This window comes from Sebastes fasciatus, chromosome 5 (genome assembly GCF_043250625.1).
Source record: "Sebastes fasciatus isolate fSebFas1 chromosome 5, fSebFas1.pri, whole genome shotgun sequence".
NCBI classification, from domain to species: Eukaryota; Metazoa; Chordata; class Actinopteri; order Perciformes; family Sebastidae; genus Sebastes; species Sebastes fasciatus.
Window position 1 is genome coordinate 17,091,598 of NC_133799.1, and position 13,640 is coordinate 17,105,237.

Genomic DNA, 13,640 nt, shown 5'->3' on the forward strand with positions numbered 1-13,640 from the left:
AGCCCTTTTTATACAGCTCATATCTACTTGCTGAAGGTCTTGCAATGTATTGTATATAGCCAAATAACAGGGTAAATGTTGGTTGAGGCAGGTAAAAATTTCAGGTCACCTGCCACCATGGCAGACAGGTTTTCCTTATATTAAGAAATATTATTTTTTAAGAAGCAATTCCTAAATCAAATGTAGTCATGGATTAAGGTTACATCATATATTCCATAAATCTACAGTCTGGTACCACTGACTCAGTGTTTACAAGTCTAAAGCGTTCTACCTAGATTTCAGAAGTGGCAGACAAAAAAATTGAGTGGCCGGTAAAAATGTTCAGTGACCTGCCACAGTGGCAGGTGAGGAAAAAGCTTAATTTCAGACCCTGGGTGGGACTATATATTGCCTCCTATATTGTGTAATGCAGTGCTGGGGTCAGGTGTGTAGTACTTTACTGTATATTCAAATGCAGATTTTTTAGGGATTAGATTAGATTAGATTCAATTTTATTGCCATTGCACATAGTACAAGTACAATGAAATACAGTTTTGCATCTAGACAGAGTGCAAACTAGTCAAGTGCTGATTAAGACAGTATATACAAATGAGGATATACTGTATGTAGTGTATATAAATAGACATATAAACAGATTGCAGTTAAGGTGCAAAGGATAGACATATGTTATATTCTGTTGAATAAGAGTTAAGTATAAGTTGCATACTGATGAAATATTGTATAAAAAATGTTGTATAAGAGTATTATAAAGAATAAATTATACATACAGGTGGAGTTATAGACACAGAGAGGTTATGTATATAGAGCTATATGCATGTGAATATATACATTAAGTGAATATAAATATAAGATGAATATTAGAGAATATATTTAATATCTACAGTTTGAGTCGTAAGTTACAGTATACTGTATATACAGTATACAGGAGAGGTTTGTACAGATGACGAACTGTCCATCAGGACTAAATGTTAAAAACAATGTTCAATAAAGAGATAATAATAAAATAATTTTAAAAAAACCTCACATACAGAATTAATTCAATAGTAGAGTGCCCATGGAGACATGCGCACTCATGATTTATATACAGACTTTTATTAACGAGATAGTGTGATATATTACTGTAGGCCTGTATAACGGAGGGAAAAATAAATAATAAGGTCAAATTGGGTCACATGACTGATTAGGGTTTTCAGGTGTAATCCGTCAATAGCCTGTAGTACACAAACGCAACATGGTGAGTAAAGTAAAGTGGCTGTGCATAAAGGCACGAAGGTTGGTCTTTCGCTTTTTTTTGGTGCCAGGGATCCAACTGGGTGTAGTCCATCAATGACAGTCATGCTTCGCTATACGCATTCATAATTGCGGGAATTGGTATTTCCTCTTGTGCTATTGCAACACTTGACAACTTGACACTTGCCAACACTTGCAACACTTGACAACATAACTGGGTCAGTCCTTCATGCTGACCCAGTTAACAACCAAGGCCGACCCCCATATGAGAACTATTAGGACTTTAAGAACTTTAAACATGCACTATCTGCCTTTAAACATGCACTATCTACCTTTAAACATGCACTATCTGCCTTTAAACATGCACTATCTGCCTTTAAACATGCACTATCTACCTTTAAACATCTGCAACCATCTTGGACTCTAACCACTGGCGCACTTTACACTTACTTTACACTATACATCCTATATATCACTTTATAGACTGCACATATGTACATATTACATTTATTTATTGTACATACTACATTTATTTATTGACGGACTGTACACACTATGTTCACCCATTCACTCTGTATCTTTTGTATCTCTATTATTGTTTTTATAATTTTTGTACACCTTTACCTCTCCTGTGTTTCACTCTGTTTGCTGATGTTGCTGCTTTGACACCTGAATTTCCCTCCAGGGATTAATAAAGGTTCATCTTATTTTTTCTTATCTTATAACATTTGAGCGCGTTAGTGACAGGGCAACGGCACCTACCCGTTTGTTGGCTGTGCAAATTTCCAATTCTCAAGTTGCCCTATTATTAGGCCTATCTGTCTGAAGATACAAAATGCTCTTATAACGATACAAAAGACATAGGCTAATGAGATGTACACTGGTTCATGGCAAGTCTATAGATGCCCTCATCCAGGTGTTACACCGAAATCTGTGACCGTGGAGAGCCAGCAACACATAAGGTCACCATTTCTGATGGCTTTCTTCAGAAAATGTGACCCCACTGTACACATCTTTTACTTTTCTTTAGAGTTTTGTGAATAAAACTATAAATAAAAATATTAAAATAGATTTTAAACAATTTAGTTTTGTGTGTCTTCTGTCACATATTTGCCTCATTTATTATACAGGTACAGTGGGGTCACATTTTCTGACGACAGACATCTGAAATGGTGACCTCATGTGTTGCTGGCTCTTTGCTGTCACAGATTTTGATGTAACCTGTTAGATGTTCTGCATCTGATCGGGTACCAGTCTCTGGATAGGCCTACATCCACTGCCATGCCCATCATCATGGGCTCTCTTGCTCTCTCCCCAAATACCTGACATTACTGATAGCTGAGGGGCATATGAGTCAAGGCAACAGGCGTATGTCTGCTTTTACGCACACACTCGAGTTTGGCATCACCCAGGCTGTCTTCAGACCTGCTGCAGCATTGGGTCAGTGGCTCTCAAAAGTGGGATGAGAATGAGGAATAGAGGCTAAATTACTCTGACCTCCACGCTAATGAGGAAAACCCTGGCTTATAATATATTAAATTTGCCCCCCCCTATAAGATCCTTATGCCAGTCTACAGATTTCAATAGTCTTACATGGCAGTCTGAGTGTCAGCAACTTTTTATTTTTATTTTATTTTATTTTGGTTTATGTATTACAGTTTTAATATTATTTATATGTGTATGTATAAATATGTACAGTATATGGGTATAAATATAGGTGTGTGTAGGTATGTATACTCCTTTCCGATCTATTTACTATTATTATTGTTATTTCTTTTAACCATCTATTTATTTATTTAATTTTTGTTTTCCCTTCTCTGGGATTATTCAATGTAATTCCATGTGTACATTACCAAACTTTCCATGTGTACCACATTATCTCCATCACTACAAAGATGAACAGGGGGGGGGGGTAGGAAATAAGGGTCTAGGATAACACTGTTTCAAACATGTAAAACACTGGCTTCTTTATAGTTGTACTGCTTCATTGTACTTTTTGTGCCAATAAAAAAAATGTAATATAATATATTAAATATGTACTGTGGCCAGTAGGCTACATTTTGGGCTACTGTGAAGACACGCTGCCCACATCTATTTATTTATTTATTTGATTTTTGTTTTCCCTTCTCTGGGATTATTCAATGTAATTCCATGTGTACTGTACATTACCAAACTTTCCATGTGTACCACATTATCTCCATCATTACAAAAAGGAGTAGGGGGGCCAATAATTTTTTTTGAATATGATATATTAAATATGTCTAGGGTCTAGGATAACACTGTTTCAAACATGTAAAATACTGACTTCTTTATAGTTGTACTGCTTCATTGTACTTTTTGTGCCAATAAAAAAAATTTAATATAATATATTAAATGTGTTTTGTGGCCATGTAGGCTACATTTTGGGCTACTGTGAAAGGCACACAAGATCTGAATGTACAAACAGGGTGGGCTCATTAAATATGTAAGAACAGAATGGAACAACGCTTCTAAATGGGAAAATGACACATGGTCTAACATAAACAATTTGAATATAATATATTAAATATGTTTTGTGTAGGCTACATTTTGGGGGGTTAGGAAATAAGGGTCTAGGATAACACTGTTTCAAACATGTAAAACACTGACTTCTTTATAGTTGTACTGCTTCATTGTACTTTTTGTGCCAATAAAAAATTTGAATATGATATATTAAATATGTCTAGGGTCTAGGATAACACTGTTTCAAACATGTAAAACACTGACTTCTTTATAGTTGTACTGCTTCATTGTACTTTTTGTGCCAATAAAAAATGTGAATGTAATATATTAAATATGTCTAGGGTCTAGGATAACACTTTCAAACATGTAAAACACTGACTTCTTTATAATTGTACTGCTTCATTGTACTTTTTGTGCCAATAAAAAAAATTGAATATAATATATTAAATGTGTATTGTGGCCATGTAGGCTACATTTTGGGCTACTGTGAAAGGCCCACAAGATCTGAATGTACAAACTGGGCATTAAATATTTAAGAACAGAGTGAAACGACGCTTCTAAATGGGAAAATGACACATGGTCTAACATAAACAATTTGAATATAATATATTAAATATGTATTGTGGCCATGTAGGCTACATTTTGGGGGGTTAGGAAATAAGGGTCTAGGATAACACTGCTTCAAACATGTAAAACACTGACTTCTTTATAGTTGTACTGCTTCATTGTACTTTTTGTGCCAATAAAAAATTTGAATATGATATATTAAATATGTCTAGGGTCTAGGATAACACTGTTTCAAGCATGTAAAACACTGACTTCTTTATAGTTGTACTGCTTCATTGTACTTTTTGTGCCAATAAAAAATGTGAATATAATATATTAAATATGTCTAGGGTCTAGGATAACACTGTTTCAAACATGTAAAACACTGGCTTCTTTTTGTGCCAATACATTTTTTTTAATATAATATATTAAATGTGTATTGTGGCCATGTAAGCTACATTTTGGGCTACTGTGAAAGGCCCCCAAGATCTGAATGTACAAACTGGGCATTAAATATTTAAGAACACAGTGAAAAAAAGCTTCTAAATGGAAAAAAATGAGACATGGTCTAACATTTTGTTAAGTGGCAATAGCATGAAAAACAGACAGACATTCATGTTTAAAACTCAGCTGTTAAGCATCAACCGCACGTCATTTTTTACAGCATCTGCAGCCACTTTACGTCAGCGCCGCAAAGCAGAGGGGACTAGATGACAATAATGATAGGAGATAACTGAACACTGTTACGTTACTTTAACAGCAATTTCCGTCTAATCTGCAGCGTTCAAATCGAGATACAGTTTAACATTTTCAATTCGTCAACCTCTCACTCGTCGCCACCACCAAGCAAAGTGTTTTATTAATACTCCAGTGTCCCTCTCTGTGAGGCGAGAACAAGCGACGAGCCAAGTGGAAGAAGAATCGCTTTTAGCCAGTCATTGCCATGGCCTCCGAGAGCGGCGAGAGCAACATGGATAGAGAGATGATTCTGGCCGACTTTCAGGTGTGTCTCCTTTGTGTGTCACGAATATTACATCCAGTATCTGTTTCCCCGCTGTTGAATCGTCTCAGGCTGCTGTCAAACCACCGTAAACACACGAAACCTGCCTGGTCGTAAACAGCAGACCTGGCTACTAGCTTAACCGAGCTAACACACTGACAGCTCGCTAACCTGAGTCTAAAGGCGATTTATGAGCTTGTAAGCTCGCTAACTAGACATCCAAATGGTTGAATAACGTGTGTTTTATTCGTTGGTTTCAATTCCCCTGGCTTGACTTGATATAACGACGAGCTAGTTGAGCTAAACATGATGCTCATCACGTTATCTGTCAACTTGTTTACACACCGCCAGTCAGTCAGGGTTTTTAAATCATCGTCAGAGACTGTGTGTGTTCCTCCAAGATAACAGACTGTTAACCCAATATGTAGGTAGGTTAGTATATTTTTGATGATGAAAGAATGCAGGCTATGAACAATATGCTTCCACATCCAAATTGGCAGTAGTTTAGCATCAAAATCATATACATCCTTCCTTTGTTATTGTAGCCTTGTGTGCTTAACATCAATACTAAAATCGTATACACAAAAATGTACACTTGGAAAATCAACCATAGGTTTTCTCTTTGATGGTGTCCCTTTCATGGGTTTGTTATTGTAGCCTTGTATGCTTAACATCAATAATAATAATAATAATAATAATAATAAATTGGACTTATAGAGTGCCTTTCAGAAACCCAAGGATGCTTTACTAAGGGGGCACACACAAAATCATACTAATAAATAACACAGAGGAGAAACTATAGCTAAGTAATTAAAAGAGTGATGTGTAGGAAGAGTCAGCTGAAAGACACCAGATTTTTAGCCCAATTTGTTGGTAGGTTAGTATATTTTTGATGATGAAAGAATGCAGGCTATGAAAAATATGTTTCCACATCCAAATTGGCAGTAGTTTAGCATCCTTTCCATGCTTAATGTTGAAACTAAAATCATATACATCCTTCCTTTGTTATTGTAGCCTTGTGTGCTTAACATCAATACTAAAATTGTATACACAAAAATGTACACTTGGAAAATTAACCATAGGCCTTCTCTTTGGGGGTGTCCCTTTCATGGGTTTGTTATTGTAGCCTCGTGTGCTTAACATCAATACTAAAATCATATACATCCTTCCACTTAAAATGTACATTTGGAAAATAAACCATTGGCCTTTTCTTTGGGGGTGTCCCGTTCATGGGTTTGTTATTGTAGCCTTGTATGCTTAACATCAATAATAATAATAATAAATTATAATAAATTGGACTTATAGAGTGCCTTTCAGAAACCCAAGGATGCTTTACTAAGGGGGCACACACAAAATCATACTAATAAATAACACAGAGGAGAAACTATAGCTAAGTAATTAAAAGAGTGATGTGTAGGAAGAGTCAGCTGAAAGACACCAGATTTTTAGCCCCAATTTCTAGGTAGGTTAGTATATTTTGATGATGAAAGAATGCAGGCTATCAAATTATGCTTCCACATCCAAATTGGCAGTAGTTTAGCATGCTTTCCATGCTTAATGTTGATACTAAAATCATATACATCCTTCCACTAAAATGTACACTATAGGCCTTCTCTCTGGTGGTGTCTCTTTCATGGGTTTTGTTATTGTAGCCTTGTGTGCTTAACATCAATACTAAAATCGTATACACAAAAATGTACACTTGGAAAATTAACCATAGGCCTTCTCTTTGGGGGTGTCCCTTTCATGGGTTTGTTATTGTAGCCTCGTGTGCTTAACATCAATACTAAAATCATATACATCCTTCCACTTAAAATGTACATTTGGAAAATAAACCATTGGCCTTTTCTTTGATGGTGTCCCTTTCATGGGTTTGTTATTGTAGCCTTGTATGCTTAACATCAATAATAATAATAATAAATTATAATAAATTGGACTTATAGAGTGCCTTTCAGAAACCCAAGGATGCTTTACTAAGGGGGCACACACAAAATCATACTAATAAATAACACAGAGGAGAAACTATAGCTAAGTAATTAAAAGAGTGATGTGTAGGAAGAGTCAGCTGAAAGACACCAGATTTTTAGCCCCAATTTCTAGGTAGGTTAGTATATTTTGATGATGAAAGAATGCAGGCTATCAAATTATGCTTCCACATCCAAATTGGCAGTAGTTTAGCATCCTTTCCATGCTTAATGTTGATACTAAAATCATATATATCCTTCCACTAAAATGTACACCATAGGCCTTTTCTTTGGTGGTGTCCCTTTCATGGGTTTGTTATTGTAGCCTTGTGTGCTTAACATCAATACTAAAATCATATACACTAAAATGTAAATTTGGAAAATCAACCATAGGTCTTCTCTTTGGTGGTGTCCCTTTCATGGGTGATAATTGTAGCCTTGTGTGCTTAACATCAATACTAAAATCATATACATCCTTCCACTAAAATGTACACTTGGAAAATTAACCATAGGTCTTCTCTTTGGTCGTCCTCGTCAGGGTTTTTAAATCATTGCCAGAAACTGTGTGTGTTCCTTGAAGATACCAGATTTTTAGCCCCAATTTCTAGGTAGGTTAGTATATTTTGATGATGAAAGAATGCAGGCTATCAAATTATGCTTCCACATCCAAATTGGCAGTAGTTTAGCATCCTTTCCATGCTTAATGTTGATACTAAAATCATATACATCCTTCCACTAAAATGTACACTATAGGCCTTCTCTCTGGTGGTGTCTCTTTCATGGGTTTTGTTATTGTAGCCTTGTGTGCTTAACATCAATACTAAAATCGTATACACTAAAATGTACACTTGGAAAATTAACCATAGGCCTTCTCTTTGGTGGTGTCCCTTTCATGGGTTTGTTATTGTAGCTTTGTGTGCTAAACATCCATACTCAAATCATATACATCCTTCCACTTAAATGTACAATTGGAAAATTAACCATAGGTCTTCTCTTTGGTGGTGTCCCTTTCATGGGTTTGTTATTGTAGCCTTGTGTGCTTAACATCAATACTAAAATAATATACACTAAAATGTACACTTGGAAAATTAACCATAGGCCTTCTCTTTGGTCATCCCGTCAGGGTTTTTAAATCATCGCCAGAGACTGTGTGTGCTCCTCGAAGACACCAGATTTTTAGCCCCAATTTGTAGGTAGGTTAGTATATTTTGATGATGAAAGAATGCAGGCTATCAAATTATGCTTCCCCATCCAAATTGGTAGTAATTTAGCATCCTGTTTGGTTGGTTTCCATGCTTAATATCAATACTAAAATCATATACATCCTTCCACTAAAATGTACACTTAACCATATATGCCTTCTCTTTGGTCGTCCTGTCAGTGTTTTTAAATCATCGCCACAGACTGTGTGTGTTCTCCTTGAAGATAATAATAATAATAAATTGGACTTATATAGCGCATTTCAGAAACCCAAGTACGCTTTACAAAGGGATCACACAAAATCATACTAATAAATAACAGAGGAGAAATTATAGCTAAGTAATTAAAAGAGTGATGTGCAGGAAGAGTCAGCTGAGATCATAGGCCTTGATGAACAGGTGAAAGATACCAGATTTTTAACCCAATTTGTAGGTAGGTTAGTATATTTTGATGATGAAAGAATGCAGGCTATCAAATGATGCTTCCCCATCCAAATTGGCAGTAATTTAGCATCCTAAAATGTACACTTGGAAAATTAGCCATAAGCCTTCTCTTTGGTGGTGTCCCTTTCATGGGTTTGTTATTGTAGCCTCGTGTTTTTAATAAACAAAGTTCAGCTTAATAATATTTAACAAACAGGCCTAACCAATGCAGGTGTGCAAGTTTCCATTCACAGTAGGACAGGAGGCCACAATAGATATATATTGTTTACTTAGGCTATTGACATCTCCACCTTATCACATTTTTGCAAAGCCAGTTCAATGCAATGAGTGTTGCAGCTTCCTGGTTCAGACACATGAGACCAGATATAATCAGAAACTTGGGGATAAGGTATCCTAAAGTATTATGTGATTACTGGGGAATCTGATCATGTGCTTTGTGTTAGTTATGCTGCATGAGACAGATGCTGTGCATATAATAAAAACTAAATAAAAGAAATCATGTACAGTAATTTATTATAAATCATAAGAGCAGTAATGTGTTACAGTAGCATTACATGAGCTTCAAATAGGCAGAAGAGACACCTAATTTATCAAATATCCCTCTTATCTTCACTGCAGTTATTAATAAACAAAAATAAACTTGCACTACATAATAGATGTATAAAACGCACAACAATATAAATGCCAGCAGACACCAAAAACTAGTTAGCCAAAGACATAGAGACTGAATACTCCCAGCCAGCAACAATACATATATTTCTTTTTGTTGGCAGCTTAAACCTCAACTTTAAAGGATTTAAAAGAAAAGATTTTTTTCCTTTCGTGGATGATTTCAATTATTAAGACACTTTAAAACATACAAATTTTACTATCTGCAATTTAAGCATTTAGCCTTTGCATACAACAAGGTCTGTGTTGGCCATTTACACATATTTACTTTGTGTTGGCATACAAATTCTCAGTTTGTTATCAACAATGGTAAGTACTTGCAATTGTCAACTGTGTCCTTCTTTTGACCTTTTAATTGTGGATGGCAGAGGGGTGCTGCTACCTAAATAAAATGATCATATGCATGGTTTTAGTTAAGTTTTAATCTCTAAAAATAGATTCTGCATTTACATGTAGAATCTGTAGGCAACGGGACAAGGTTTTGGTATCAGAAGCGTTCTGGTTTCCGTTCTGGTTGAAGGCAGGTAAACAGTCTGCGTGGAGAACAAAAGAGGTGGAACGCATTGGACGAAATGCAATCTCAGAACGCACTAACTATTGTCTGACGGTGATTTAGCTTTTTATTGGTTCAAATTTAGCTTGTAAACTGGCTACTTTTTCAACAATCCGGTCGTTCACATCGTCTGTCAACTCCAGTCTCGTATCTCAAGTTGCTAATCGGACTGTAAACAATGAGCAGCGCACAGAAAAGGAAGTGTTGGCCTGGATATCACTTGCTACACCAGAACTCCAAAAATATAGCCGTTGCCCCCAGAGGCTTATCTGATGTCAGACCGATAGCTGATATGATCCGAGATTGCTTTTGTTTAGATTTAAGAAATGTTTGTCATATGAGTTAATAAACTCATCGTTAACAGGTCAATAGTCCTGTTTCCTGCGCTGAAAGTAAACTTCGATCGATAGTATCATCTGCATACTTCAGGATATGCCTGTTTCTCTGCTAGCTTCTACAGTCATTACTATACATTGCAAAAGAGAGCGGAAATGAAACACCATCCTGGAGTATCTACACTCTGAGGTCTCCCTGCCGAATTAGCCAAAATCCAACCAATAATATTTGGATCAAGATTAAAATGACTTAAAAACTTTTCTGCAAAAAAAAAAAAAAAAGCGTTAACAACAAGTAATAAATTAAAAAATGAAGGCCTTTAGAGATGTTTTGAAAACTCGAGGTGTTGATAAATGTGGTGAAGCAGAGTACCAGTTGCATCATCAGCTCCTAAACCAAGCCAAACTGCACACTGTCTTATTGGGTCCTTTCCCCCGCTTCTGAAATTATTTCATGACTAAAGACGCAAAGGTTACTGCTCTGTAACCATTCAACCATTTGGGTGTTCTTGTCTTAAGCACAGGTACAAACACACACTGTTGTGGGAACCGCATAGCAGACGATGTCGCTCAACTGCTCTGCACAAGTTTTAAGCAATTTTTCTAAAGGTTTAGCTGGCTCTGGGCCTTCTCGCACCTGCATAAGGGATGACAGCTTTTTAACACTGCTGGTGCCAATTTGTTGTCACTTTATCAGAGAATGTGTTTTGATTCTGGCAGTTACACTAACGCAGGGATCCGTCCAGAAAAGGAAATGGTGCCTTTGTCTGCCTTATTTTACTCTTCAGGAAGAGTACAAATACATAATCTTAGATATCATTAAAGCTATACTTGAAATTGGCACATCCTGGCCCGGTTTGCAGTATTTTAATCCTTTTTACTATGAAGAACATGTTTTGTTTAGCCTGCTTTGCAAGAGTCAAGAGTCCAAAGAGAAAAATTGGTGGCCTTCTTTTGATCAAAACATCACTGAGAGGCTGTCGTTCTTGTGAAGACTGCCACCACTTTACATGTTGCTGTTATGGGTGGTACCATAGTAGTTAAAATGAATCCTTTCTCCTCTGTTTTGTTGTGAAATATATCTTTTATGTGCAGGCATCTGAATGTTTCATAACACAAACTAAAGCAGAATCTCATACAATGCATTTCTCTGTTGTAATTCCTTTTTCTTTGTCTTTTCCTCTCACAGGCTTGCACTGGAATTGACAACATTGCAGAGGCAATCACTCTGTTAGAGCTTAATAACTGGGATTTAGTGGTAAGTTCATTATCTGTAGGCTTTGCTCTTTGACAGACAGGCTTAGTTCATCTAGAGTACAGGTTCAAGAGGGCAGTCAACATCCAATAACACACACACTGTTTAATTTTGTTATGGTCGAATGATTTCATCATTTTTACCCATTATGTTTTGTGAAGCAGGCAGCGTCTTGGCCACCCTCGATATGGTGACTGAGAGAGAGAGTGTGTCTTGAGGAAGTGGTATGAGATGAGAGACTCTCACTGTGAGAAAGAATGTGTTTCGCCAAGTTTGTATTAACTCATGATGAGTCTGAAAAACAAGGAGCCCTTTACCGCGCAGTGCATATTGAAGGGGTCAGTCTATATTTAGACCGATGCTGGCAGGAGTTCCGCGCAGGCAGCAGCAGTCCAAGCAGTGGTAGGACAGACAGCGGGGCCTGGACTCACTGCCCCTGTAAATTTGATGACGTGCAGTTCCTCTGCAGTAGCTGGTAGTTTTTGTAAACATTGACAAAACAAATTTGCTTCTGTGCTTGCGTATGCTGTGTGTGGGCGGGGTAGTTAAAAAAAGAATTAAAGAGCAGTGGTTCCCCCAGGATATTGTTGAGCAGAGCAGGGAAATTGTTAAATCCACCCAGATCCGGATGCATCTCGTCTTGTGAGCAATATAATTAGTAAATGACAGTCTAAACAATATATGCATTAATTAATTATGGCATTTGCTGTGTGAAATGCTGCCTTTGCTCTTTTCCCCTGAATGTTAATGATTTATTTCATAAAAGTGGAGGAGGTTTTTATTTCAGGGGAGAAAACGCAAGGTAAAAATATGCTAAATAAAAGTAACAAAACATCCAAAGAACTTCTCAAAAAATAACTCAATCCATTCCTCTGCTGCCCATCTATATGGTCAGTATGCTCCAAGACATATTATTGCCACAGAATGGCTAAATGCATTGGTTTCATTTCAATCCTTATAGACAGTGCACAATAGAGTACCTACCTGTACGTCATACTCTTCAATGTTTCAAAATCACTCTATCCTAGCGTTAGCTATCTTGGCCCACTTCAGTCGTCTTCTTTGGTCTGAATTCCTACTGTAGTTTACTGATGTGTTCCTGGCGCACCAAACCAAACTTCCTCTGTAAACAAAGCACTAGACTCTAATTATATTGTTGTTTACTTATCTTTGTGACTTCATGTGATACTGTAAAATTGAATGAAATGAATGGACTATGAAGGACTTTCTGTAAAGAAGTAAACTATAACCTTCTTACTGACACTTTTCAAGTCTACAATGGATGTTTGACACTCAAAGGATGCTCAAAGGTGTCAACAGTGTTGTGAAAAGATAAAATAAATGCCTTTGTCAGACTTTAGGTACTTTATGTAGCTTGACATCATATTGTGGCTTTTAAAAGCTAAGTGCCTTCCTCAACAGCAGATGTTTTGACTTGTCAATGTAAGAAAAGCACAGGTGTCAGTAATTACATTAACAATGGATCCGTTCGATCCCAGCAAGCCACAACAGTGTGACTGAACCAGCAATACACAGCTCGTACTCATTCCCAGTGCGTCAAATACTGAGGCTTCGTCACGGCCGTCGGCGTATCATACCGCCGCACAAGGCACCCTTTAGCACCTGTATGAGACGTACCGGGCTTTCCATTAACTACAATGTAAACCCTTCCACAGCAACAGTAAACTCTCAGAGAAAGTGCACCGGGAGTGTGGTGATGTAGTTTAAAGAGCAAAAAGACACACTAAAAGCGGGCGAGAGGTGAGGTGAATGGGTTACAACAACACAGGGCTTTCATCCAGGAGACCGCTGTTTGTGTCCTGTGTGTTAAGTTTCACTTTCTCGTTACAATCAGCTGTTCTTTCGTGTCCCGGGTTCACAACGTTCAGTTTCATTTTCACTTAACAAACATAGTAGTTTTAATCCCATACATGTAGTTTTTTTCCTAAACCTAACTAAGTGGT

The 13,640-nt window shown here is 36.9% G+C and overlaps 1 protein-coding gene across 1 annotated transcript in view; it reads left to right on the forward strand.

Annotated features, from left to right (window-relative positions):
• Positions 1 to 4,919: 4,919 nt before the first annotated feature.
• Positions 4,920 to 13,640, forward strand: part of faf1 (Fas (TNFRSF6) associated factor 1) — an 82,148-nt gene continuing 73,427 nt past the window's right edge. Inside the window, exons 1-2 of the mRNA XM_074635403.1 lie at positions 4,920 to 5,260; positions 11,611 to 11,679. Of these exons, the coding sequence (XP_074491504.1) occupies positions 5,201 to 5,260; positions 11,611 to 11,679 (129 nt within the window). The 5' untranslated portion in view covers positions 4,920 to 5,200. The remainder of the gene's footprint in view (positions 5,261 to 11,610; positions 11,680 to 13,640) is intronic.